The sequence below is a fragment of the Plectropomus leopardus genome, chromosome 21, assembly GCF_008729295.1.
Source record: "Plectropomus leopardus isolate mb chromosome 21, YSFRI_Pleo_2.0, whole genome shotgun sequence".
In the NCBI taxonomy this organism is placed as follows: Eukaryota; Metazoa; Chordata; class Actinopteri; order Perciformes; family Serranidae; genus Plectropomus; species Plectropomus leopardus.
The window spans coordinates 13,206,401-13,233,795 of NC_056483.1; the positions used below are offsets into that span (position 1 = coordinate 13,206,401).

Sequence of the window (27,395 nt, forward strand, 5' to 3'; positions counted from 1 at the left end):
GAGGGTTTCCAAACTACACTTTTGAAATGAGTCTTTTAAGTGTTGAGGCTTCCCACAGTCATGAAATTCCTGGAAAAGTCTCATTTAGCCACTTGTTAGCAGCCATCTTTTTTAAGACACATAAAAGTTTCAAAGGTCAAAAGTGGGGTGGGCCTATTTCCTGACATATTTTATGTCGTAGAACAAAACGTGAAAGTCTCTGAAACTTGTGTTAACCACAGACCTAATTTAAGGCGTTTAACCAAAACCCTTTCAGAAAACCAGTTGACTTTGAGACAAGGCAAGTTTCATTATTGGACCCTGTAATCGCTGTATTATCCTAAAGTCTCAAAATTAAAACTACTTAAATAAAGTCATTGAAATGGGGTGGAATATTATGAAAAAGTTCATAAAACACATAGGAACCATAGGAACCTCTAATGGCAATTCAAAGTTTATCATATAGGTCTACTCATGAGGTTGAGTGATAAATTTAGGGTTTTGGTTGTTCTCTAAATTGTCCATGTTGTGTTTTCGTTATAGCATCCTTGATAGTGAAGGAGAACAGAGGCAATGGAAGTGAGATTGCTGTCCTGATGAGTTTACTGCTGTTTGATGAGACTGCCAGCATTGAAATATGGTGAGTTTATTTCTTCTCTTTGAGCTTCCCACGCCTCTAAAAAAAGGTGCATCTATTCAGCATTTTGTTGCACTCCCTGTATTTTTGTATCATATCAGGTCAGACAAATCCAACCTAGATGTGGCCCTCACACCTTTCTCCCTGCCGCTGACAGTAATACGCAGGTAAACGGAGCTGTAAAGCTGTAAAGTTCAACAGTTCAACAACCTAATTTGGGTCATGCTTTCTTTTAAAGGTCAACAGCACTTCATAAGCAATATAAGACTGTTTACTCCTCTCCAAATTTTCTACCAGGTTTAACATCCCATTTCAAGCAGCGATGCATCACGCTGTCAGCCCATATTGCTGTGTCCTGCCCCCTTCCTCTGACCTCCTGACCCTGGCTCCCGCCCGCCAAGCCCTGCAGGTGGCCTGGAATACTGCATGGCATTCTGGGATAGACAGCCTCCTTGAAGAGCTGCTTGATCAAGCACCCAAGGATCCTGAGTAAGAAGCTTAATGTTTGTCACTCTTATTCATGCAGTCAGGTTGTTAGCATGGTCTCTATCTCTAGAGTCTAATGCTGCGTTCCACTCAATGTTAGAGGTCAGAATATTCCAGTTAAAATTTACGACTCGCGACTTCCAAGTGTTCCAGCTGCACATAACCAAACATAAAGACAGAACATGACAGACAGTGATGAACCGGTGTTTGTGTGGCTAGTACATGGACAATTGCACCATCAGCAGGGCCGCCTCCTTATATTTTTATAATATATTAATACTTAATAGTGATATTATAAATAAATACTAATATTATAATACAAAATACTAATATTTTAACATCAATTAACATGCAGAGCAGGTTTTACCATATGACAGTGGATGTATTTTTTAAATCAAATACATGAACATATACTTTACGTTGCCTTTTAGTTGATTTTTTAACATTTACAATGTGTGTCCCGTGCGCCTCGGTGGCCTCTGTGGCCTCTGTGGATGCTGCCATTCTTGTGTGACGTCAGACTGCTGAAATTGGGGTACATGGTTTTGCCCTGAGTTCACAAGTAGGAACTCTGACTTTGAGTGACGTTACATTGTACTTTTTCCAGTAGGTCAGAATATCTCGACTTCCAACTTTGTATGGAATGCAGCATTAATTGTAGTTTGTCTGTGTAAAAAAAAAAAAAGTTATAGACCAAGTTTGACTCTGCAGTATTTTACCAGATAGGCCTTAGGGGGTAGAGTGGGGCTGGTTACGTCAGAGGTTTCATCACTATTTTGTTTTTATTATTGATTTAATTGACTCCACAAAGACATATGGAACATTGATTTACACTGAGAATATATATACTTTTCCAGATTTTTGTATTTAACTAAATTAATATCAGTCTTGTAGATTTAGGAGGAGAGTGTCCTCTCTGACAGCCAAGATGGGTTACAGTTTGTCTGTCTGTGCTTGTTGGGGGCTGCAGCTGCATCAGCAGGAAAGCTGCGAGTGATCTGTCCTGGACAAGCTTCCATCAGCAGAGGAGCTGCTAGCATCCTTACTGCTGTTGCCAGATTCCGTTTATGCGTTGCATCAAGAAATGCAACTATTTTGGATTGATTTTCACATTTGGAGCCATTTTTGTTTTAAGGGAACTTGCTTTTATTGCACGTTAATGACAGCAAAACACAGCAAAAACACTGAGCTTAAATGAAACAAGTGCACATACATTTGTCCAAACGGATATTAGGTGTTCATTTTGGAATTTGTAAAAAAATATATATTTTTTGTCCTGGTGGCCTGCAAAGCCTGCACAAAATGGAGACACTATTCTATCGAAGTTGTCTTTCACTGTTGAATGAGATAGGTTAACTACTTTTTGGATAAACTGAACAAAACAATAATTTCATAGCAGGATATTTTACTCAAAGAAAGTTGTGCTACCTATCACTACTGTACAATGTTCCACCTTGTGGAGATTTTAGCAAAGAATTCGTGTGAGAGGCTTAGCATCTTGTGTTTCATCTGTCTTCATTTACCTCTAATATGACCTAATGCAAAAAGATGAGAATGTCTCTCAAACAGTTTTAACCAGCTTGATTAAAGCAAGGATTTCTAAAGCACACTACGAATTTATCAATCCAGTCAGTTTCATAAAGTGTTATAATTGGGAGAAGAGAACTTGTTTGATATGTATTAGTCGGTGAAAATTGAGAGGTATCTTCCTTTTTGTGTAAAGTCCAACTTTGTGATTAAACACAATAGAGATAAGAACATGTGCACAGTTTTTCATCATTTTTTTACATCACTTTTTGTCAGTTTTCTTGCATATGTTGGTTTTGAGCTGATATGATGCATGTCTCTACAAAATTCAGTTACAAGTAATTCTCAGAAAACATCCTTTTGGATGTTCTCATAAATGTCTCATCCCTCCAGATTGGTGATCAAATATGTTTGTTAATGCAGTCATCAGTATGCCTCTGAGGGTGCTAGTTATTCAACCCCTTTTTTTCGCACATCAGTAGTCATGTAGTCTGATCTGGAATATATCTTCTTTTAACCATTTACATTTTGTTCCCCGCAGATTTCATCCTGACTTAAAGCTGTCAGACGCACAGGTTCTGTCTCTGCAGGCGGTGCACCTTCCCACTGCGCTGCAGGACTGCATCAAGGCCATCGTCACGGCAGCAGGACACAGCTCAGTGACCTCTGCCCTCTCAAGGCTCAGCCTGTATTTACTGATTGACCGACTGGCCCTCCCTCACAGCCCCACCCACAGCTGCAGAGACACCCTGCAGTCCCTCAGTTGGCAGGCAGCAGTCACCAGGTATACTGCAAACACATTCAGTTAAAGATTCATGTAATTAGCTTTACATGCCAATACCCAGTCAGTATGTCTTGTTAGGGTTTATGAAATGATGGGAGGTTTTATTTAATGACAACAACAGTATGTCACTATTATTACTGCTGCTGCTGCTGAGCAAAACAGTGCTTCTTGCTGCGAACTTAATGTTTTTCCATGGCTCAGTGAGCTCAGTATGGCTTTGTGTTTTTGTATTATTTTGAAGAATTAACATGAATTATTAACCTTAAATACCTTTTCTAAATACCCTTTCTTTCTTTCTTCCTTTCTGAGGTAGGTAAGGTAGGTTAGGTAAGGCATTAACATAGCAGTAAGCCACTTTGTGATGTAAAGAGTTGAGTAATTGTGTCCTTAAAATGAACTCACACTCTATCTTTGTTTTCTTGGAGCGTCTATGCCTGTTTTTGTGGTAGACGGTCCGGTCGTGCACACATGTTCGTACATGTCAGTCGCTGTGAATCACCACTGCCCTTCACTGCACTCATATGGCGGTTACCGCTGATATCGGGATGATGCTGTTGCTGCAGCATAGCGCTCACTTTCCGGTGTCCCCCTGGTTAACATTGTTTGCTCAGTCATGACTGTGTTAACCTTGTTAGCGCTGTTTATTGAATAAGCATCAGTAGCTGCTAACCTCTGGCTCAGAGGACTAAGTGCAGAGTATGCTACGCTAGACTCTGAGCCATTGATATGCAGTGAATGTCACATACAGCTCCTTTAAAGGTTCCCAGAGGAAATATAAAGAACGTGATGATATGTGTGAGAAATAGATTGAGCAAATTTAATTTTAGATCCTTGATAAGTGTGTACATATTGTTTTTTTGCCTCATCTTGGTATTACCCTTAAGTTTTTTTTTTCGCTAGACATTTTATTAATAATTATATTTCTGTTTTTCAAAACACTTTAATAAAATTCTCACAGGACAAATGTAATTATTTTAAAATTACACTATGCAGGATTTTCAGTTACTCTGTGTGAACATCGTCAGCAAAAGTGGAAATAAAAGCCAACCCCAGATCCAGAATTGGCAGTTCACCTTTTTTCATAGCTGTGTCTCTTAGGGGCGTGCTGCTTATGGTCTGACACCTGCTTGTTACTTGTATTTTAGTTTTTTATAAAGCCCTGACCTCAAAGCACTGTAGGGGTATACACCCATATACACCCATAAATGTCCCAAATACAAAAAAATAAGAAAATCAGGCAGAGACTCCGCAGAAAAAAATGCCACAAACTTCTGGCGGGTTTTAAGTGATAATTGTGAGGGGTTACTTCTGTATGAATCTATTCTTGTTTTTTGTTTGGTTTTTTTGCACATAGTATACATTTACACAAATGCACATAGTATACATTTAAATTACAATAATGGTTTTGAACCTCTTTTTTTAAAATTTCCTCTAACTTCTGTATTCCTAAAGCTATGCAAAAAGGAAAAATTATTAAAATGTCTGACATCAGTAATAATAAAGAAAACGAGAGAAAGCCTCCAATAAAGCACATTGAAGAAGGTCAATTATTTGACCTGATCCCATCAGTTAATCACCACCCCTCTGCCAAAGTCTAGGTTCCCATCTTTTGTAATAGCATAATGTGTGTGTAATACTTTTAATTTGTATATATTACGTTAATATTCCCACTGCACAGTGATTCACAACAGAATTAGAATAAGACAAAGAAGAAAGAGATGAATGGATAGAACTTTACTCATAAATAATCTAGACATATAATAAATATGAAGTTATTACAGAGTATTTTCCTTTCTGCCACGCTTGCTTCCTTTTGTCGTCACGGTCTCTGTTTCTTCCTCCCTACAGGTTTCTCCAGGTGCGTCCAGCTTGTGTTGAGGATGAGAGGTTGCTGGTGGGCATTGTTGCATTTCTGAATGCCTACTTCAAACAGATGCACACTGAGTCTGAATCTGACCCCGAAGACAAGGACCTGCGCTGGATACTGAAACTGCTTCTCAATCAGGTACAAATATTTTACACTTTATGCTCGTGCATGAAAGAAAAACCTCCCTACTGTAGTCCTGAATTTCTTTTTTTTAGGTTTTGGCTTAAAGGGTCCATTAAATCCAAATTGATATCTAAGCTATTGTGGTAAAGATAAAAATCTTGTGTTCTACTGTACTGTAGTTTGCCTTTGGTGTGTGTTTGTGCTTGTAAAATATGAGTGTGAGCATCTCTGTTAGCTAGTAATCTGGTTAGACTCTCTCCTCTCCAACACAGAGGGTATATACCTGTAATCAAAGCTTGAATAAATCACACGCCGTCAGACAAGCCAAACATATTACTCTTTACGACAGAAAAATAGTATCACAGCGTAGCACCTCAGACCTGCGGCAGAGATTTTTTCTTGAGCTCTTAAAACAAAGTTGGATTCATATTTTTTGCCCGAGGAGAAGAATCACCACCACACTGTTTTAGCAGTGAGAGCTACTTTTAGGATTTAATCAGTCTCACCTTGGCTTTCTCATTAATGTGTGTGTAAACAATAAGCCCTCCCCTGGCAACTAAAGCAGACTCAGATTGAATGCCTAGTAGGGGTGAGCAGCTCTGCTCTGCTCAGACTTTTCTGTAATTACTGAGCTGTTTCAGGAACATCTGTCGCTCTCTACACTTATAATAACTGTGTGCTGCATGTGCAACAAGAAATTCTGCATGTTTAGTGCTGCTAGAAATGGGTTTTGCAGGGAGAGATGGTTGCTCGTAAGAAGGAGGTGCTTGTTCAGATATTTATGCCTATTCTTCATCTTCCCTTCATGGGTCAGTTTGTTTGTATTTAGAAAGTTCAGCACATAAAATTCATTTTGCAATTAAAGGGACTAAAGAAATATGAGAAGGCATAAAAAAAAAGCAAAACAACCAACCTAACCAAAAACAAACCAATAAAAAATGTTGCTGTCAATACATCCATCAATCATCCAGGAGACCGCATCCCTTCTTAATCTGCTGCTTGGTGTGGAGACACAAACTTCAGCTCAGAGCCCAGGGGAGCTGGAGGAATTGAAGAACCATGTCAGCCAGCGACTGCAGAGAGAACTCACCAGCTTCTTTAACATCTTACTCCTCCGGCTTGCACACACCACTGACAGGTAGAGTGATTTTACCCATAAAATGTGTGACACAGCAGGAAGTCACAAGACGGGCAATACACACAGTTCTTTATTTCTTTCTGTCTTTTATACAATCTAAATATTAGTTGTAAATGTCATTTTACATTCATTATTTCATTTTTTTTCACATTATAATACTAGAATGTGCAGGGATTTGTTTTTATCTGCTCAATAAAGTAGTAAATTCTGTATGAACAGGAACAGCTCAGGGCCACAGAGGCACAGTTGATCTTCAAAGAGTATTTCTGCTCATTATATACCACAATATATTCTCGAAAAAGTGAAAACATAAATAGAGCTGTAATTGTGACTATGTTAGTGTAAGGGAAAGGTGAATTCACTCAGATGTAATGTTATTCACCCTTTCTGTGGGGTCAGAAAATTGATTAATATCATCAGGAGGAAAGAAGATAGTGGAGTGTTCTTTCACTGCAGGGGTAGGGCTTATTGAAGTTCATTTGCGATGGAAATCCAACTAGCTTAGTCATTTAGAACATGAAAATGAATGCCAAACACATAAAAAACCCAGAGGCTTACGAAAAAGAATTGGAATGCTAATTGTCAGCGTTATCTTGTCTTTCTTCCTTTCCCCTCTTGACTAGCCTCCTGTCTGTGTGTGGTTGCTTGTGTCTTGCTCTTTCTCACTCTGTCCTTCCCTGTGTGTGCAGGCTCTGTCTGGCATTAGCAGGGCCCTTCAAGAGCCAGCTGGCAGTCCGTTTGCTTCAGAGCCTGCGGGTGTCTGATGCCCCACGTTTCTATGGCCTTCCCAGCCTGGAGAGGACACTGCAGGGCATGGTCAGCCTGACTGCACAGCCTGGCTGGAGCTCCCACTGCTCCGACCTGGAGCCCATCTCGCTCTGCTCCAAGTATCTCAGTGGGCTATTAGAGGTGTGTGTGTGTGTGTGAGAGAGACGTGTGAAGTCCTGTGTCTTTATAGTATGTGTGCATATGTTCATGTGTTGCACGGGCATATGCAAACCTCCTACCCTCTCATCAGAGGTGAGACTGCCTACAGAAACCAATAAAAGGAAAAAGCACATTACTTTCTGAGGAATTAATTAAAATTAAGCAAAATGCAGTTACGGGACATGAATTGCAATAGGTAAAAAATCTCATTGATTAGATATGCCACACTGTGAAGATGCTGATGAGATTAATCAACCTTGCCTATTCCATCTGTTCGGTTGTTCAACAGCCCATAAAACAATAGCGTAACACGATGTAGACCAGCTTGCGCAGCAGTCCTCAGCACAGAGGTGTCCAAACTTTTATTTTTGATTGGGAATGAAGACCCCGATGGAATAGACTATTCTGTTTACACAGTACATCCTTGTTCATTTGGTTTGTTTTAATGGGCAGCTTTCATGGGCATAAATTAAGATTGCATGAAGATTGAAGGTTAATTTCCTTTTCAGTCAAGATCTCTGGTGGCTACTTTGATCTCAGTGATAACAATCAGATACCTGAGCATTTCACCCCTGTCCTCTCAACCCTCTGACCCACCTCTCACCTGATTCTCCTGGCACTCTTGGCCCCCTAAAGCTCAGCAGGCCTTGGGCTTCTCTTTCTTCATCTGCTCTTCAGTGCAGTCCCACATCCTGATGGCACATCAAAGCAAAATAATTAGTCTCAGCTGTATTTAGCTTTCCTTTGTATGCATGCAGCGGGGTGCATGACAAGCATACAGTAATCGCTTACTCAGAGACAAGTGCTTATTTAGTGCAGTCATCTTTGCCAGAAACAGGCAATCACCACAGACTGTATTAAAATGATGGTTGTAGCTGCAGTGACGTCACCCATTGATTTGAAGCCTTGAATTTGGCAATGCAGCTGTCACCATCTCAGGTTTTTGGTTTTTTTTTGAGCCAGACGTGAGTATTTGGACAAGAGGGTAGAACTGTGGAGCAAGGAGTGGATCTGACTCAGACACTGTCGTGTCGCTCGCAGACAGTTTTTACTCAGAGTGGCCTTCCCTTAAATATGCGTACCTTAAAGTGTTAATAATATGTAAATGGGTGATTTATAGAAAAATTCAACACACATACAGTGGGGATATCAGATAAATTAGGCTGTATACATGTATAATTCAGCTGTAAATTTGGGCATTTTAGCATTTAAATTTGTGGGGATTGATTAACTTCTGGAGCCAGCCTCAAGTGACCATTCAAAGAACTGCATCTTTTGGCTCTGCCTTGACTTTATTTATCAGCCTATGAAGTTTCCCTTTGGTGATAACGTATGAAGCTCTATCCTGCAACAAAGACAATGTTGTTTGTAAATGAAAATAATTAACGAACGAATGCATTTTGTTTTGCGAATACAAAACATGCTCATCAAACAAATACACAACATATTTCTATTTCCATCTTTTGAGAAATAAAAATTCTTTTTATCCAGAAAAAACAGTAGCCTTTAAATAAACCTAATACTGCCATATATATATATATGTGTGTATGTGTGTGTGTGTGTGTGTGTGTGTGTGTGTGTGTGTGTATATATATATATATATATACATATTTGTACTTGTAATGCATGTTGTGTTAGTCTCTGAAGCATGATCGGTACATTTTGTATTTGTGAAACATAATACATTAGTTTGTTAATTACATTTTTCATTTGCTAAATACATTTTGTTTGTTAGTAAATCGTAGGGCAAGTTTTGGCTTCATAATAATCCCACTTATTGTACCATATCCAAATAATGCGCAGTTCTGTCAGCTATGTCTTTGCAGAATAAGAGTGGATGTAAAACAATAAAACATGCACAATTGCGCTGCAGTTCTCTTTAATTCAGTATTCCAAATATGTCCTTTATACAGGTGATCTCCTCATTTTATGTTGAGTGGGGAGGCAACTCCATGTCTTTTATGGGGAAAGGTGTGACCAAGAATGCTGTCATCTGCTTGCTTCATCTGTCCCATGAGATGATGGTCGAAAACGAGGACAAGGCAAGTGTCAACAGTGTTATGGTGCTGTGAGGGCGCTGATTAAAAAGAAATGAAAAAAATAGATGTAAGCAGTGAAAGTCTGTGCCCCTGACAGCCAGAAACTAGACTACTTAGTATTAAAACATTTTGTAATGTGACTGAAACAATGTTTTTCTCTCTCTCTATTTTGTCTGCATCAGGACTTTATATCCCAGTGGTCTTTGGGGAATGAGGCAGCTGCAGAGGAGGCGAGTGCCTCTCAGCTTGGTTTAGCCTGGCTCATCCCGCTGTGGGTCGATCGTGATCAAGAGGTAAGGAAGTCATAATTGCATTTAACGTGTTTGTAAACTATATACAGTAACAGACACTCATATTTAGCTGTTCACTATTCATGCTTCAGCTCAAACTTCATAAACTCTTACTGTCATAGAATGAAGTTTCTAGATGCTTGACTTGTGGGACAAATGAAACCCATAAGAGTTGCACAAGAACTCACAGACAAAAAGAAACACATGACAGCTAGTCATACCAAATTCTCTGTCTGTCTCCGAAAATAAGTTCTCACACAAGTCGGTCTAAGAGGCTCCCTTGACAAGGTAGATTCTGTCTTTGCCATCATCAATTTAAATGCTAGTCTAGTGTTATGAATAGGCAGCACGGCCAAATTCACACTTAATATTGCTACACGTAGGTGTCCTATAACTTTAACACCATCCACATCTTTGTGGAGAGTCAGTCCATGGATGTACATACAATATCATATTTTTTCTTTTCCTCTTTCTTTGCTCAAATCCATTCAATTTGTGTCTCCCCTCTCATGTCAGGTGAGGTTTGCCAGTTTGGGTTTAGGCGCGGCTCTGTCCTCGGTGCCCAGCGGGTGTCAGGCTCTCTGTGCCAGCTGTCAAAACATCAGCGGAGGTCTGTGGGGCACGCTGCTCAACATCCTTCTGGATCAGCAGGAAAGCAGCATGGTCCGCAGAGAGGTATGATGCTGGAACTGCAACTCTTCTTTACTCTATGTGCAACCCCAAAACACTTTTTCCTTATTGATACATAAAAGAAATAAATAACTTTCTCTGAGGAGTCCTCAGCCAAAATATAAAACAGCAGAATATTAAAATATTTAGACATGATCGACAAAAGCTAACTCTATCTATTATAAATTATTTAAAACTCACCGACTGTTGTTGCTGTGTCCACATGCCTATCAAAATTAGTCAGGAAGAAGCTAATTTCACTTTTATTTGGTCTATGGTCAGAAAATGTGGCTGGACTTTTATGTATTACCAGCCAAATACAGGCAGATGGCACTGTTGCTGATGCAGTCTTACTTGACCCAGTGTGTGCACATATCTCTTTTTTTTTGTTTTGTGTGTCCAGGCTGCATTTATCCTGCATAACTTGCTGGTGATGCCCATGCCTGCCAACGCAGAGGAGGCCAAGGACTCCCACTGGCAGGTCAGCAGCTCTGCCAACCAGTTAAAAAGCTTTTATAGACCGTGAACTGTTTTTTTCTCTCCCTCTCTCTCTCTCTCTTTTTCGATCCCCTCTCTGTTCTTCCCTCCCATTCCTAACTCCCCCTCTTGTTGAGCCCTGCAGGGTTCAGGCTGAAGCTGTTGCTAGAATTGAAGCTCTTCTGGGGTGCAGGCCTCCAGCACTCATGTCCCAAATAATTAAGTTTAAATCTCTATCAAAACACTAACAACATCTTAATTTGGCACGTCATTACTCGTAAAGTGAGCTGCATATCAGAGGTGAAAGAACATCAACATTTGTTCTTATCTTTCAATTCCACGGCTTGTCTACAAAGTCTGATGAAGTTGCATTTGCCAGCAAGAGTTATTTAAGATACATATACAAAGTGCAGATCAGGCTCAAATTAAAACAAACTAAAATTGAAGGAATCTTTTTCTGTCTGTCTGTATTTCTGTTTATCTGATGGACTTCACACTAAGTGGGGGTATTTCTGAGGACACAAGGAAGTGCAGTATCCATGGGACATCTTAATTAGTGGTGCGTTTCTACCGCCAGAAGTACACATTGTGCAGTCTCAGAAATCCATTGGGTGAAGCAAGCGGATATCCAGGCCAAGGCTTCTTCTTCTGTATGCAAGCAATTTAGATTCATTTCTATAAACTGTTATCTGCAAATGAATACTGATAAATGAATAAAAAAGCTAAATTATCATTAGACAATAGCTGATGGGTTCCAAGATTGCATTTTGGCCAGTTTGTTCCACCTCTTTTGCTCTCCACGCAGACTGTTTACCTGCCACTCAGACATTGATTGGTCAATACTACTCTGACTACAAACGGAAACCTGAAAGTTTACGATTCCAAAATCTTGTGCTTAGATACTGTATCTGCTTGTGTTCACACACTGTGTATTAGAAGAGATCCCTGTTAACTGTTACACCACCGAACAGCCTGCTGGGAACAGCTCACTCTCTGCCGCTCACTGCAATGCATTCAACAACAGATGAAGAATGACAGTTTATTTATGCTACATTCTATCAAATTCAAACATTTCAAGCATAATCAACCTAAATTTAGGAATAAACACTTGTGTTCTGAGAGAGAGCCGAGTGACGACTTGTATACGCTAGCATTGCTAGGGGACACCACTATGACATGGCTGGGTTTTGCTCAGGACCCAAGGAGGTGCCATGTCAAGTCTGAGGTTGTTTGGATGAGTGGTTCTGCACTAGCACAAAAAAATTAAACTGTAGGACGTGTGATTTTCATGCAGGGGGCAAATAATGTTTATAATCACAGTCACAACTATAGTTGGCATAGTAGATTTCAGTTTTACAGTGGATGTTAAAAATATAGTCCTTTTTTTCCACTTCTGTTCCTTTTGCTGTGTTCTCATCAGTAAAATGTCATATAACAACTTGATGTGACCTAATTTCTTTGAATGTTCCCCTGTATTAAATCTATCCTCTTTCAGCATCCATGTGTCCATGACGAGGTGTCCGGTGTGTCTTTGGTGGGTCTTCCGGCGCTCCAGGCTCTGCTTTACCACTGTCAGTACTTTCAACACGTGGCTATCTCTGCCTCCAAATGTTACCAAGGCAGGTACACTTTCCATCTGCAACCTCCTGCTGGTGCTTACAGCGGGCCCAGTCCTCAGGAAAGCAATTCACTGGGTAGGTTTTGTTCTCATTTTCGTTATTTATCAACGGTTTTTCCAGTACAGGTCGATGTGTCACTGTCTGCGTATGCTTATCTAGATTCTGTGAACTCTCTGTGGTTTTGGAGATGCGATCCACCAGCACCCACTGTCGACTCCAGCAGACCTTCAAGCTCCCTCTCTACGTCCAGCACTGTGGTCAGCAATGCTCTTGTATCTTCAGACGTGCACACACACTGAAAGCCTTTTTTTATTTAGTTTTTAAATTTGTCATACAAAGAAACAAAAAAGGTAACCACCGAAACCTGAGTCCAATGTGTTGCTTTTATTCTCCTCATTGTGAAAATTCAGTGAAAAAAACAGACCCAGTGTGAAAAGGCCTTTACACATTGGAAATAAATAGCATTAAAGGAATACTTCAACCCCAAAATTACCTTTTTATAATACTCATCCTCTGTTATGATGGATTTGTGAAGAAAACTTTCATGATGACTTGAAGTTATGGGGTTATCTATTTAAAAAACTCTCACAACTCATGCAGTATAATCCAAGTCTCATTTATCCAGTTGTATGCTTAGTACTTCCCAAACAGACAGCCCTTTCTGACAGGGACATGAACAAAAAGTGAAAAAGTGAATGTCATTTTACCTCACTGGACATGAGAGCTGTTGGTCTCGCACTACCTTAACCAGGAGTTTGTTTGTGTTATTGCAAAACTGTGCTGAATCTTAACAAATAATTTGCAACACCAAATTCACAAAATACCACAAACAAACTAACTGATCATTGCAGCAGTAGACCAGTTGCTCCTATGTTCAGCCACGTAAAATTACTGTTTTGTCAGTGGAATCTGGCTTTAAGGAGAGAACCAATACATTTAGATGTCAGTTCAGTTGCCTGTGAGAAAGGACTATCTCTTTTTCTTCACAAACTCAAGGTAACATGGCGTGAGTATATGTAGTATACAAATGATCATTTGAAGGGTGGTTTATTCCTGTAAGCCAAGTGGATCATCACAACTTTATGTCATCTATTACAGGTTCGTGGCTCAGGGCCTCACACACCCAAGGGAACCTCTCCCTTGAACATGACAGAAGATACCCCTGCCAGCAGACTGATGGCTCAAGGTACTAAAGAGAGGGAGTGTGTCTGTGTGCACACGTGCATTCACAGCAACACGTCATGGTTCTTCACACTGTTTAATCCTTTAGATTATTTTCATTTAAAAGCAGTGAACCTCATTGTGGTCAGAGATGATGGTAAACAAAAACCCCACATTTGCGTATTTATGTTTCTTTCTTACATATACAATTTAAAAAGCAGAACGTCGCTCTCTGTATTTTCCCTCAGTTGGAGGTTTTTGATTGTGCAGTCACAGTATCTACAGTCACAGACAGAAGCAGTGTGTGGACCAATGGGGGAGCCGTCTCTATTAGCTGTCTATTGATGTGTCTCACAGGCCAGAGTGACACAGACACCAGCGACTCAGCGACCTCCCAAGACTCCCGACAGGGCGAGCCCCTGGCCACAGAACCAGTTGTCATGGTAACTCCTGACCTCATGACGGCCCACTGTGGCCTGCTGACTAACCTGCTGGCCATCCTGCCAGACTTCACCCTCACTGCCATCCGACACAACCAGCTCCTCCAAGCGCTGGCCAGGTAAGAGGCCACATGCTCAGACCACATGAACACACACTCCTCCAATGTGTTAATCATGAATATAACTCAGAATGGTTTTTCTGTAATCTCAGTATGAAAGTTGTACTTATTCTGTTTGGTACTGAAATATTTAGCGTTTAGCTGATTAATCGAATAGGTGATTGATGGAAAAGTTATTATTTGTAGTTTTGATTAGTTCTGGTTGCAGAGAGGTTTCTCAGTGTAAATAAAAGTTGTAAAATCAACACTGAGCTCTGGTAACATATTTTTGTCATTTCTTATAATGATTAAAGATGATATGAATAAATATGTGTATATTTTATTCAGTGGAGACTTCATGTTAGGTGTAGCCTTAATACCCTCCAGCTAGTTTTATACAAACACATTTTCCATCATCTTTCTCTTCCTCCTCAGTCTGGTGGATATTGGGCCCATTGAGAAATGTCTGACTGAGCTGAAGACACCCAGCATCCTACCAGGAGAGAGAGAAGATATCAAGATCCAGGTGAGGAACAGTGTGATAGACAGTTCTGAGGAGTTTCTCAACTTTTTTGTTATTATGACTTACCACAAAAAAACGTGGGTTGGTACAGTACAGTGCTTCAGTGCAGTACTAGGTTGTCTAAGGGCACCTGCAGATTTTGGTGTGGGTGGAATACTCAACAAGCTTAAATTCAAAGCGTACTATTGTTCTAGTAGCTTGGAAAATTAGCTTTCAGAATTGAATAACTTATTCTTAGTCTACATCAATTTTCATATTTTTTCTGTAACCGTAGCTGCTCAGTAAATTTGTGCAACGTGTTTGCTTGCATGTGTGCTTAATCAGTAAAAATATCCTTCCTGTGTATGTGCTTGTGCGTTTCTAGTTTGTCACACTACTGCAATTCCTGTCCAGCTTTTGCAAACTGCTGCAGTCATGTGTCACGGTGAGCTGGGAGCTGATTGGCCAGATGGACTTCCTGAAACAGCTGTTGACTACTCTGGTGGCAGTGCTCATGCTGGACACCAAAGGATTAGGTCAGAACCTTATGTTACGGGAACAGTGTGTAAAATGTAGGGGCTTAGTGGCATCAAGTGGTGAGGATTGCAGATTACAACCAGCTGAAACTTTTCCTGGTTATATTTCCGTCAGTGTTGATTGATCAGGAGGTTATTACCAAGAGCTAAATTATCCACAGAGGTCTCTTCCTCTCCAAAACAAATGGAGCAGGTGATTAAAATCATCAAAAACACTGAATAAAGCAGTTTTATGTTACAAATCAAGGTTTCTCCGACACTGTACCAGTGCCGCTACACCAGAACCTGATTATACACTAAAGAAGACATACTCACTTATTACATTCCATTTCTTTCAATATATCCCCCTAAATCCTACACACTGGGCCTTTAAATTAAAATCATGTCATCATTTTTAGTCCAAAAATAGTGGCCCAAAAACGTATCAAAATGTTTTCCATATTCTGTTGTCTATGTCTCTATTGTTGATTTGAAAAAAAAAACAACAACTGCCCTCTTAATGTGAGTCCTGTACTTTTATCCAACTCTCCCTGCAGTATGTTCCACAGTGTGATCTCTGTGTGTCTTTGTGGCTGTCCCGTGTCATAAAATTTGTGACTCACTCTTTCCCTCTTCAGATGCAGGTACCCGAGATGCGGTTTGCGTGTGCTGGGCAGACGTGTTTATGCTCCTGGCTACTCTGGTGAGGAGGGACAGCTCAGCAGCGTACCCATCTGTCTCTGCTGCGCTGGGGAGACGCTGGCGGACATTTGCAGGTACACAGACTCTCTTCTCTGTTTGTGTGTGTGTGGGTGTGTTACAGTGAAGCGAGTGAACGAGACAAAATTAATTATTCTTGTTTAGGCTGCAGAATTAGTTTATAATCATCTATTGTGGATCATTTCTCACAAATTATAATAAAAGATTATTGTCCATTTCGGAAATATTTCGGTGTTTGATTAAATTTGAACAGCCCACTGTGGTTTAAGAATCAAGATCTTGATACATGATGAAATCAGGCTGTAAAACAATTTTTCTCCTCAAATCACAAAGACTGATAATCATCATTAAGGTAATTATGCTGATTGCAGTAACTCACTAAATAACCAAGATTATCATTTTATGTATAATTGTGCAGCTTTATTTCTGCTACAAAAAAAATAAATAAATTCTATCATATTAACACATTGGTTGCACCATTACTGTGTGTATTAACTTCCCTGAGCAGATGCTGGGATGGGATAATTGCATCCTGTCCTTATAGTACCTCCACTCCTCCCACTCATCTTCCTCTGTGATTAATGGCGCAGCAGGGAAATGTGATGAGTCCAGTAAAAGATGAATGCTGAGCCTTTGTGCTTGTATTTATGCCTTTGTGTACTTGTTCATGGTATCTGGGTGTCTGCATACACATTCAAATGATTAGTGTGTTCTCCATCAGTGCATACTGCCGCAGTCATGGACAAATATCTGTCAGGGGATTTAAACAATGGGTTTGCCATTTTGTCTCTTGCTGTGATTCAGTATGTTTTGCTGTGTCATTCATTAAAAGAGCAGCTCTCTCTTTTTTTATTTTCCCCTGCAGGAACATTATCGGTGTGTGTGAATGCGACGTTTGCAGACCCTCATCTCCACACAGTGGCTCTGCAGTTTCTTTGTACAGTTTTCACAGAGGAGACAAAGGTTGCGGAGGTCACAACTTCAAATCCTAAACATGTTACTGCTTTAACTGACATAGTGAATGGTCCCTCAGCCAGCCAGCTGTGTGAACTGTTACTGCAGGTATGTGGAGGTGATGGGGAATCGTTATCTGTCTAGACCTCGGCACACAGTGGGAATTCGCATCAAATAAACTTGATTACTTTTTATTTCCAATAATGTATGTGCTCATGGCAAAGCTTGAAGAATTTAAAAAACTTTGATGCAATCTTTTGAGAGTCTGTAATTATTTTGAATGATCACTGTGTCTCTCCTTTTCTGTGTCTGCCAGAGTTTTGATAAGAGGACCGTTCAGGACCCTTTGAAGAAGCTGACAGCCAGAGCTCTGATGACACTGCTCGCCTGTAGTCCCATGGCTCAAAATCACGCAGCCAAAGGTAATTCCCCAAATGTCAGACTAGAGCTGGGTTGCCACCTGTTAGTTAGTTAGTTAGTTAGGTGGTTGCCCAAAAGACATATGTATGTGGTTTCGTCATGCTGTATCTATTTTACAAAACAACTACCGTTACGGTGATTACAGTGAACTGCTTTTATGACTGCACCCGACCACTGCCTAAAGAAGTTGGTTTCTGTATACCACTGTGGTTTATGTCTTTTTATTGGCTGTCGAAATCACGTACACCACTGTACATTGTATGCTGCTTTTAGATTGCCATCTTCATTTGTCCACATACATTCACGCCGGTTGGTTTATGTATAAATCTCTCCTTGGGCTGTGTAAATACATGTGTTAAAATCACTATGGCCTACACTCTCTCAATATTCTACAGATGTTGATCTCTAAGGTCAGAAAAGGACTAGCCACAAAAGCTTGTAAAGGCCAAGTGTGTAGAATTTAGGGTCATCTCAGAGTTTTCCACACATTCATTTATTTGTAGCGGGCTGCCACAACTAAATCATGCACCGCCACAAATAGATTTTTGGAGCTGGACTGGTTATTAGGGATGCTATTGGAATATACAGTTGGGCTATATATAGCACACTTGAGCAGAAACAGCACTGCATAATGATAGGCTCTCTGAAAGTGAAACTCAACCGTCCATTGTGCTAGGTTTAAAAGTTTACTTTCACTTACAAACTGCTCCTCCCTTGCATCCATGTGATCTGATCTGATCAATTATCCACCCGCAAGTGACAAACTGCTGCTGAGGAAAAAACAGAACTCATGAAGAGCTCCGCCTGCTGTGCTGCGTTCATGGACCCACAAAAACATATTAATTTACAAAGACATTATACAAAGGGACACGTAGGCATTCAAAAGATGCCAAAAAATTCAAAACAGAACGAGCTGATTACTGTGGGAGGAATGTAGGTCGATTTTAAAGGATTGAGAAAATAGTAGTCTTGGTCAATTTTGCTTCTAAATTTTTCCTAAAATTGTGTTGGAAAGTTTTACCAGATTACACTTCTTAAATGCGTATTTATGGGATATTTTGTTCAATCATGTTGTATTTGTCTATTTGTATTGTTGAAGACTTTTTACCTGGTTAAGTAAAGAATACATATATAGCTGTCTTTCAGCCTAGTTCTCCATTTAAGACATTGAAAGCTATTTTTTGTCAGTTATGGTTGATCTGTTGTTATAATGCAGAACTCTGACTATCTGTTTTTTTCCCCCAGCTGGTCTAATTGACAGCTGTGCGGAACAAATGAAGCAAACTTACTCCCAGCTCCACCTGGAGTCTGTCCGACCTGGCAAAGCTTCCCACCGTAAAAAGGTGAGCAGTGAAGGGAAATTTCCAGTCTCAGCACTTCTTTGCCGTCTGTGTTTTCTTCCACTGGTTATAATAACAGTCTGAATTCAACATGAATGAGTTTTTGGGTAAATATTATGAATATCCATGATAAGTCTCAGCAGTTATTCCCCTTGCTGTTGTGAAGCAGTGTTTTGAACATTAAAACATATTGGTCTTTGTTTTGTTTTTCTATATTATCAGGAAGAAGGCTATTTAAAGGAAGTCAAGCTGACTGTGGATATCCTGCGGAGTGCTCTTTACCGCAACGATGAATGCAAAGTGAGCCTCTGTGTCTGCTTTTTAATTCCCCGCTGCTAATTGGTTTTTAATGGAACCTCAGAGTACCGATGCTGCGCCTGTAAATGAGATTCACCTAAATGTGCATGGGCCTACTAACATCTCAGCAAGTTTAGCTTCTTAAACCCTGTAATGGCATTACTTATGGAGCATATTAGCTGGTTTTTCATTTTATAAGTGGCCTCTCAGTCACTGGTGGTTACCTAGGACTAAATAGCCAGGGAGGCTCTATTGCAGTGTTTACCCAGCCATTATTCTCCTCCCTGCGTGTTTTCCTGCACACTTACGGAGATATTGAGGTATTTTATGTTGATTACTGCCATCTGTGTTTGAGCTGTTTTATAAATCAGAGTTTCTCAAATTTTTGCATCTGTAATACATGCCTGTATGTGGGCTTTTACATATGCAAGTGCATGTGTGTGTGTAATCTGTTTGTATTTTTGTGTGTAGGTGGTGGCCACAGATGCTCGCCTAACACTGGCAGTCTATGCTCTTTGGCCCTGGCTCCTATTGGACGACCCCACCATGGAGGCGGTGCTGGAGCTTCTGTGTGTCTATACAGCCAACTGCACCCCAGGTCTGTTTGTGTGTGTCTGTTTTGTCTGTCTGCATGTCTTATGTGTTTGTGTAGGCACTGTGCCTGGCCCGTGCCTGCCCATCGCCTCTGTCTGTGGTTAGCAATCTGACTGAGTCACACACACTTCACACTAAGAGTTCCATTGTCCTCACCAGTGACGGATGAACAACATTGTGTCTCACTGTATAAGACCAGCGCCTGCCCGCCTGCCAGTCACAATGGGCACAGTGTCAGGATGCAGGGATCAGGCTGCATGGCTTTTGCGCTGAATGTATGGCAGCGGGTTTCAGACCAGTTGGAGACGATGTGGGGGAGCACAGAGCGTCTCTGTGCTGCCTGAGATATTCTATCATGCAAATGTAAGAGCTGTATATGTGGAAATCAGAACAGCAAAAGACGTGTAGAAAAAGGCTTTTTGAGGAGAGGAAAGGCAAGATGCATGGGGAGGAAACAGTGGGGAAATTTTACTTTGATAAACGGCTCGTGGTCGCTTTGATCTGTTTGTGTGTGATGTAGTTGTGCAATGGAAATCAGTTTCATCAGTGAAGGAAAGGAAGTTTCAACGCTTATGAACGTTTCTGAGTGTATGTGTGCGTGTGTGTGTGTGTATCTTTGTTTGATTGGCACCGGTTCCTCAGTGGGTGCCTGTGCTCTGATCTAAACTCACTCGCTTTAGACCCCTCATAAGCTCAAGCTGTGAAGCACCAGAAATCAGTGAAGTCGGGCACAGTATTTCCCTAAAGGTTAACTGAACAGCAGGTTGTGTTCAGGCTGCATGCAGCCAGGCTTAGTATTACACCATCCACCCTCAGGCTACCATTTCTTCTCCTGAGACTGCCACATTTCGACTGACTGTTTCATCTCCAGTCTACCTCCTTCATCCAAGGCTTTGTTTGCACTGCTAGTTCAAGTCAGATTGTTGTTTTCATCTGTGCCACACATATTTTCACAGATATTTTTGTAGCAGCCCCAAAACTCCCACAGACAGGCAGAAACTAAAAAAAAAGTAAAATGAAACAACACTTCTATGAAATGATCATAAAAAAATTGAGATTTGTAGCAGCAGTGGGAACGCCTTTGACTCACATCAGTGGAGTAGATCCATTATAAAGCACACCTCCCTCGTCAATTCTGTGATAGACCAGCTTTCTTGACAGGTATTGAGATAACCTCGGGCTAACATCAGCATACGCCTGTTGCTGTATGTTACCGTTCTAGGATTAGCATAACCAACAAGCTGTCATGTTCTCCATTAAGAAACATCAATCACCGTATGACATGTCAATGCTCTCCATCTTAAGCTTGTTAATATCTGTATGTTATCTACAGCAGCAGCAATTAGTGGTGCCAGTTATACTGATATGAGTGTGGTGCCAAAAGAGATATTTTTATTTGCTTCCCTTATTTGTGTATTTTACATTTGTGTTTATTTCTGACTGGCTTAAATTGTAAATAAATTGTAGCCACAGCCTCGGGCTAAATCATTTCCCTCCCTCTCAGAGTCAGACGAGCGTAGTTTTCATCATCAATCAGAGTGTGTTCATGGTGAATGAAGATTAAAAGGCAGTTAGAAGATAAAAACACTGTTTTAGCAGCTAAATCTGATTCTTCATGCGAGACTTCATCGCTTAAAAACTCTTTTCGGTGCGAACACCAGGGTTTCCTGCACATTTATTTATTTGTGCTGGCCCACCATAAAATCAACATCTAGCACCATTTTTGGAGTTGGACTATTTATTAGGTGCACTATTTGAACATATTTACCGTTGGGTTATTCATTGCAACACATTCACAGAGCATACTCTGGGCACAGACGCAGCAGGGAACATGCAGGCAAGGTAATACATCCATTTATGCGCTGGGTCTAACCATGTGCTTTCTCTCACATCTGCATCAGCTGCTCCTCCTCCATCCTTCAATCTGATCAGCTCTGATCAGATCAACTCAGATTAAGATGCACTTTTGTTGCATCTTATCATATTAAAAATACAAAAAGAGTAAAATTCTTGCCCTGTGGACCAGCACAATGATGTCCCAACCAATACAATGTTATTGTGGACACAATAGAAAGTTCACAGTATAAAGTGCTTTACCAAAGTGTGTTAAACTGCATTGTAGTTACACTAAAAGCAATATTAGAGTAAATAATGTTCCATAAAATGCTCAATTATCAGCATCGTGACTCAAACTCCACAAAGTGCTGCTGAGGAAAGAAAAACTCATGAAGAGTTGTGCCTGTGCTGCGTTCACACCCGCAAAAAAACTCCAAATTTAGAGAGGGGACACAGAATGATACAGGGGGACAAACAAAAAATTCTGTGGGAAACACTAGACATTGTTTTAAGATGTCCGAGTGTTTGTTAGCTACAACTGGTCTCTTAGCATCTGTGTTGTTCCCACTAAGGTGAAGTTAATTCTCTTTGTGCAAGAGTTCCTCTCCTCTTCATCATTTTTGTATCATGTGGTTGGACAGCTTTTACAGCAAACAAGCTGTGCATGCAGCCATGCAGAGATGTTTTGGTATGCTGAGCAGACAGCCGTGCAGCCTGACAGTTCAGTCTTTATTTTAGCTTGCTGGCTTTAAGATAAACAGTAAGAAGCAACCATTTCCAAAAAGAAGAAGGAGAGAGCATTTTGCTGAGTGTTAGATTTTGTTTGTATCGGACTTTTCTTGATGATGACAGTGACAACGAAAACAACTTAATGTACATTCAACTAAAGTACAATACAGTTACCAGAGAATGTTTGCTGTTTTGATTGACACTTTCTAACTAAACAACTAACTAAACTATTGTGTTTGCACATTTGTCAGGAGGGAGGAATTGGCCCCATATAAACATTAATATTAAATTATTAGGTTGGAAGTCATGTTTGCTACAACACAATCAACTGCACTGGATATGACCTGGGAGAAAGAGGACTGAATAGTTGTTATTTCAGCACAGCCATGTCAATCAGCAGTGCTTTTGATTGGCTGCCTCGGGACAGAGAGCGTGTATGTGGCCTTCATGCATTGATTGCTGCCGTAACCATTAAAGAGACAGGGTTAAGGTTGGAAAATAGTGGAGAATTCCATTAAAATGACCTCCAGTCCAGGTCTGCTGTGCTTTTCTAATTTCTGTGGATAATGTGCACTTGTCCACACACATTTTAAAGTGCATGGCATGTTCTGTATGTGTGTGACAAACGAAGACGGTGACTTGCACACATCTACGGCATTATCTACGGATTTGCTATCTTAAATTTTGATCTTTTGAATGAAAACCTGGATAATCACAGAAGTACCTGTGGTTGTTTGTTCTTTTTTCCTTTCAGCGTGCAGTTGTGTTTGTGGCGGTGGCCCCGGGGTTGCACCAGGATCTAAAGGCACCCCGAGTAACTCTTTAATGCACTGTGTCATGAAGCTGGCCTCAGGGGTCGCCCCAGATAACAGCCCTGTCCAGAAGCTAGCCTTCTGTCTCTTGGCGAACCTCGCCATGTCCCGCGACTGTAGAGGCCTCCTGCAAAAGGTACAAGCAGCTACCCAGCATGCACACTGTGGACAGATTTACATAGACTCAGTGGACAAGATAGTGTTTGATCTCTTATTATTAGTATATATATTGTATTGAATAACCAGCATCAGTTTTTCCCTAATTTTGGGATAAACTTCTCGAGTTTCAGGTTCAGTTTAGCAGTTTGCTTGAATTCACTGTTACCGGTTAAAAAAACAAGCATTGCACTTCTTGCTATAAATAAACATGCTCTTCTTTCACACTCAGCCTGTCTAAAATCTCGCCCTCACACTTACACTACGCTGGCTGGGGAATATTTTCTAAACTAGGGAGCGGCACTTGATGTTCACATGGTGCTACAACTCAGTATGCTTTTCTCTAATTCTCAGAATAATTTCCTGCAAGCCTTCCTGTCAGTGCCAGTACCCAAGGCGGGTGGTGTGAAAGCCACCTCTGTAGGTTGTGGTGGTGGGAGCCTGCTGGGCCTGTGGCTGAGGCTGCTGGTCAGTCTCTCGTCCGCGGAAGATGGCCAACAGAGTATCCTTAGGGTGACTGGAGCCCTGGAGCTGCTGGCGGACCTGGCACCGCAGCGGCGTCACGCACTTCTCACCCTTCACAATCTCTGCTTCTGCCCTGCCAACAAGCCACACGTCATCGCCAGTGGTATGGAAGGGAAGCAGGGATTAAATGTGTTGATTTCACACAGGGATATCAAAGTGTTGAAACAGCGGAATTAAAAAAAAAAAGAAAAAGGTTTTGGATATATCAGCGTTTTATGTGTGGCAAAACTCTGTGAAGTTGAATCTCGCCACTTTCATTTTGTTTCTGTGAGAGCAACAGACCACAGTGGGAGTTAAGATGCACCAAGTGTGAGGCCGTATTTTCAGTTGAAAGTCCAAACAAATTATTGGCATTAGAACCCACTCAATTTCTGGCTGGCAGTCTTTTCATTTATAAAATGTTATCTTTTTGTTATCTGATTGCTCAAGCTGCACTGTGATCACTCAGAATGAAGGCAGAAAAAGAAAATCACAGCATTTGACTTTAAATAAAGAGTTCAGCATTTTTGGAAGAATGTAGATCAAGAAAGGAGAGGAGTTGCAGAGACTATGAGTCAGATGCGTGTCCCTCTCACGCACTGCAACCTGCAGGTGGAAGTTGTAGGACCAGATGGGTGGAACTTGTTGTGTAGCATGATTTTTGTTTCCTGTGGAAAGATCACATTTCCTGTGTATGTTGTGCAGACAGTATGATCTCAATCAATCAATCATCTCACAGGAGATGAGTTATATGACCACATTACCATTGTCAAATTTCCACATGAATGGGTACAAATGAAACTATGTAGCTGCGATGGATGAGGAAATGACCCATATAATAACAGTGCAGTGAAGCTAGTGTTTCAGTTTACACCTAAAAATATCATTAAGTTGTGTTTACCAGGTCAACAGTTTTCGATATGCTGGTCTATCTAGCTTTTGATAGCTAGAATACTTTTAAAAAGTGCTGTTTTTGTCATTTTGAATTGGAAAAAAAACAACTTTCTCCCCAGCAGATTCATGTTTATTATTATCTGTATATCTTTCTTTCAGACAAGGCCATGAAAGTGTTGCTCTGCTGTCTAAACAGTAAAGTGATGGAAACTCGCTCTATGGGAGCTTCTGCACTTTGGGCATTGCTCCATAACAATCAGAGGGTACACACACGCACAAACACACACATGCATCCAAACACTAAAACTTTATTTTACTGGCTAGTACTGGAGTTTATTGGTGATATATGTCAAATAAAATCTTGGGGTGTCTTCACTCTGTCTGCTCCTAAAATCTGCTTGAAAGAGTCCTCTCACATTTAGATAGAATGACCAGCTTTTTTATATCTCCTGATTATATTCCAGAGAAAAGATCTCTCCTGGTTTCAGCCTCATCAACTCATCCTAATCTGTCTTTCTAATTTCCCCTCAAAGGCTAAGACCACTTTGAAGTGTCCCTCTGTTCGATTGAGAATTGAGGAGGCACGTACCATCTCTAAGAAGGGTATGCATATATTCTCTTTGATGAAGACGTATCAGTACCTGCCGTGATGCTGAATATGAACACTAGATTTTGCATGTCCTGTTGTTTACAATTGTGCCTTTTTTTCCCCCCATCAACCACAGATGCAGAAAACAAGCAGGATCCCACAAGTGCCTACCTGTTGAAGTGCCTTGAAAACCTTTCCCAGCTGCTAAATAACTGATTATATTTATGTCGTTTTTATCATGTTTTATACTTAGTAGATATTAATAGTTTTGATATTAAAGTGCCAAGTGGCAAATTTTAGATTCTGTCTTGTACTGTCTGGTTTCACTGGAACAAAGTGCTCACATTGGCATCATACTTTGTTGTAAACAGTGTCATTTTTTCAGGAAGTACCTCAGCTGAGGCTTTAAATACAGCTATTGTGGTCTCAGTGGTGTACTGTTGTTCACATCATACCACCTTGGGTTAGTTGGTGATAAACCAAGAGAAGTGTGACACATAGCTTTTCACAGACTCTGAAAACCTTGTATTTACAGGAAAAAACTATGTTCAAAGTCTACAGCAATGCCAGCAGCTCTGTAAAGGATGTACTGACTCAAAGTGCTGCTTTAATTTAATGGCTAACATCAGCATGCTAACATACTTGATAAAAAATGCTAGCATGTTGATGTTTACCAGGTGTTTACTGCATTCAGTTCCCATTTTAATGAGTTAGTGTGCTAACATTAGCTCCTGTATTAGCACTAAACACAAAGTACAGTCATGTGTTTTTCATTACGTTTTGCAGGCCATCATGCATAAACAGAAATTTTGTCCTGATGATGGTGCTAGATCGACCTTTCCCAAACCTCTAGCACCACTAGTCCTGAATGTTATAGATCTCTTCCTGCTCAGCTGATTCAAATGATCAACTCATTATGAACTCCCAAAGCTGCTTGATGACAAGCTAATGGTTTGAATTCAGCTGTGTTGCAGCAGGGAGACATCTAAAACATGCAGGACAAGTGGTCCTCCAGGAGAGGTTTGGGAAATGCTGTGCTAGATGTAAGTAAAGTGAATCAAAGAGATTCAAAGTGAATCTATTTGTAAATCATCACCTGGGAACCATTAAAGTCTACAGTTACCATGGCAGTCTGTACTTGAGATATTAAAATAAAGAACACAAATGTGAACCTCATGGCTGCGCTTTAGGAAAGGTCAGGGTATCACCAGAGTCATTAGGATTTCTCTTCAAGGGGCATTAAATATCTGTAGCAAATTCCTTTAATCCGTTGAATTGCTGTTGAGATATTTTACTAGTTTAATGACGACGTGACATTACAGAAAAAGTTGGAGGATATCCAAAGTCAGAAGAAATCATCTTCTGGGATCCCTGAATGTCTAAAGAAATTCATGTTTATTCTGACATTGCCAATCTCAAAACCCTCACCAAGATTTGCACCTTTTACTTATCAATTATTTTATGAAATGCCAAAAAGTATAGGAAGGAATACTTCAACCACAAAGTAACCATTTGTATATCAATAACTCAACCACTGTTTTGTTGAATTTGTAAAAAAAAAAAAAAAAACCTCTCATTGCATCCTTCTAGTGAAGAAACTTCTCGATGAATTAAAAAAAAAGTTTTAAAAGCAAAACTATTTATTGCGCATATTACATTTTTTGTTTTTACAACACAAATGCACACATGTACACATATCACAGCATTGTTCCTGTAATATGTTTGTTTTATTTGTACTGTTTGTGCATTTGTTCTGAACATGTGACTGGATAACTGAGACTTGTATAATACTGCATGAGCTTTTTGTGAGTTTGCAAGTGAATGTTTTAACTAGTCTTGCTGTTGTTGTACATGGTCCCCCTTTACTTCAATTCATCGAAAATGTTTGCTGTGGATTGGATTCTCTGTTAACTGTGGAGGCATGCGAGAAAAACAAAATTTTTCTCACAAATTCAACGCAACACAGGATGAGTGATTGATTTACAAATTGTTATTTTGAAGGTGAAGTGTCCCTTTAAAAAGTAATGATTTGATTTTTTAAAAAGAATTCAGCTGTCTGAGGTCAACATCTTTACAATTTAAAAATTTTTAGGATGGATTCCACCGTGCCACATTATGCCATAAGCTTGCCTCCCATTCTCAGCCCGAGGGATAAAGTGCCCCTCTGTGCGGAATGAGCTAACAGTGGGCTACCATGAAGTGTGCCCCAGAAGCTCAAGTGCTTCTCTGTAGCCAGAGAGCTAGCAGGAAGTGCAGCTCGGGTGCCTCTCCA

At 40.4% G+C, this 27,395-nt stretch overlaps 1 protein-coding gene across 1 annotated transcript in view; it reads left to right on the forward strand.

Moving 5' to 3' along the window:
- The window catches only part of rttn (rotatin), a 41,801-nt gene extending 16,379 nt beyond the window's left edge, over window positions 1–25,422 (forward strand). Inside the window, exons 22-49 of the mRNA XM_042510440.1 lie at window positions 523–619; window positions 718–783; window positions 914–1,105; window positions 3,171–3,413; window positions 5,262–5,418; window positions 6,375–6,541; window positions 7,231–7,450; window positions 9,382–9,510; window positions 9,690–9,800; window positions 10,314–10,472; window positions 10,870–10,947; window positions 12,439–12,637; window positions 12,722–12,819; window positions 13,661–13,748; window positions 14,081–14,282; window positions 14,697–14,787; window positions 15,149–15,299; window positions 15,917–16,054; window positions 16,864–17,060; window positions 17,269–17,374; window positions 18,618–18,715; window positions 18,935–19,012; window positions 19,481–19,607; window positions 22,923–23,116; window positions 23,491–23,764; window positions 24,694–24,797; window positions 25,068–25,137; window positions 25,260–25,422. Of these exons, the coding sequence (XP_042366374.1) occupies window positions 523–619; window positions 718–783; window positions 914–1,105; window positions 3,171–3,413; window positions 5,262–5,418; window positions 6,375–6,541; window positions 7,231–7,450; window positions 9,382–9,510; window positions 9,690–9,800; window positions 10,314–10,472; window positions 10,870–10,947; window positions 12,439–12,637; window positions 12,722–12,819; window positions 13,661–13,748; window positions 14,081–14,282; window positions 14,697–14,787; window positions 15,149–15,299; window positions 15,917–16,054; window positions 16,864–17,060; window positions 17,269–17,374; window positions 18,618–18,715; window positions 18,935–19,012; window positions 19,481–19,607; window positions 22,923–23,116; window positions 23,491–23,764; window positions 24,694–24,797; window positions 25,068–25,137; window positions 25,260–25,339 (3,914 nt within the window). The 3' untranslated portion in view covers window positions 25,340–25,422. The remainder of the gene's footprint in view (window positions 1–522; window positions 620–717; window positions 784–913; window positions 1,106–3,170; window positions 3,414–5,261; window positions 5,419–6,374; window positions 6,542–7,230; window positions 7,451–9,381; window positions 9,511–9,689; window positions 9,801–10,313; window positions 10,473–10,869; window positions 10,948–12,438; window positions 12,638–12,721; window positions 12,820–13,660; window positions 13,749–14,080; window positions 14,283–14,696; window positions 14,788–15,148; window positions 15,300–15,916; window positions 16,055–16,863; window positions 17,061–17,268; window positions 17,375–18,617; window positions 18,716–18,934; window positions 19,013–19,480; window positions 19,608–22,922; window positions 23,117–23,490; window positions 23,765–24,693; window positions 24,798–25,067; window positions 25,138–25,259) is intronic.
- Window positions 25,423–27,395: the final 1,973 nt, after the last annotated feature.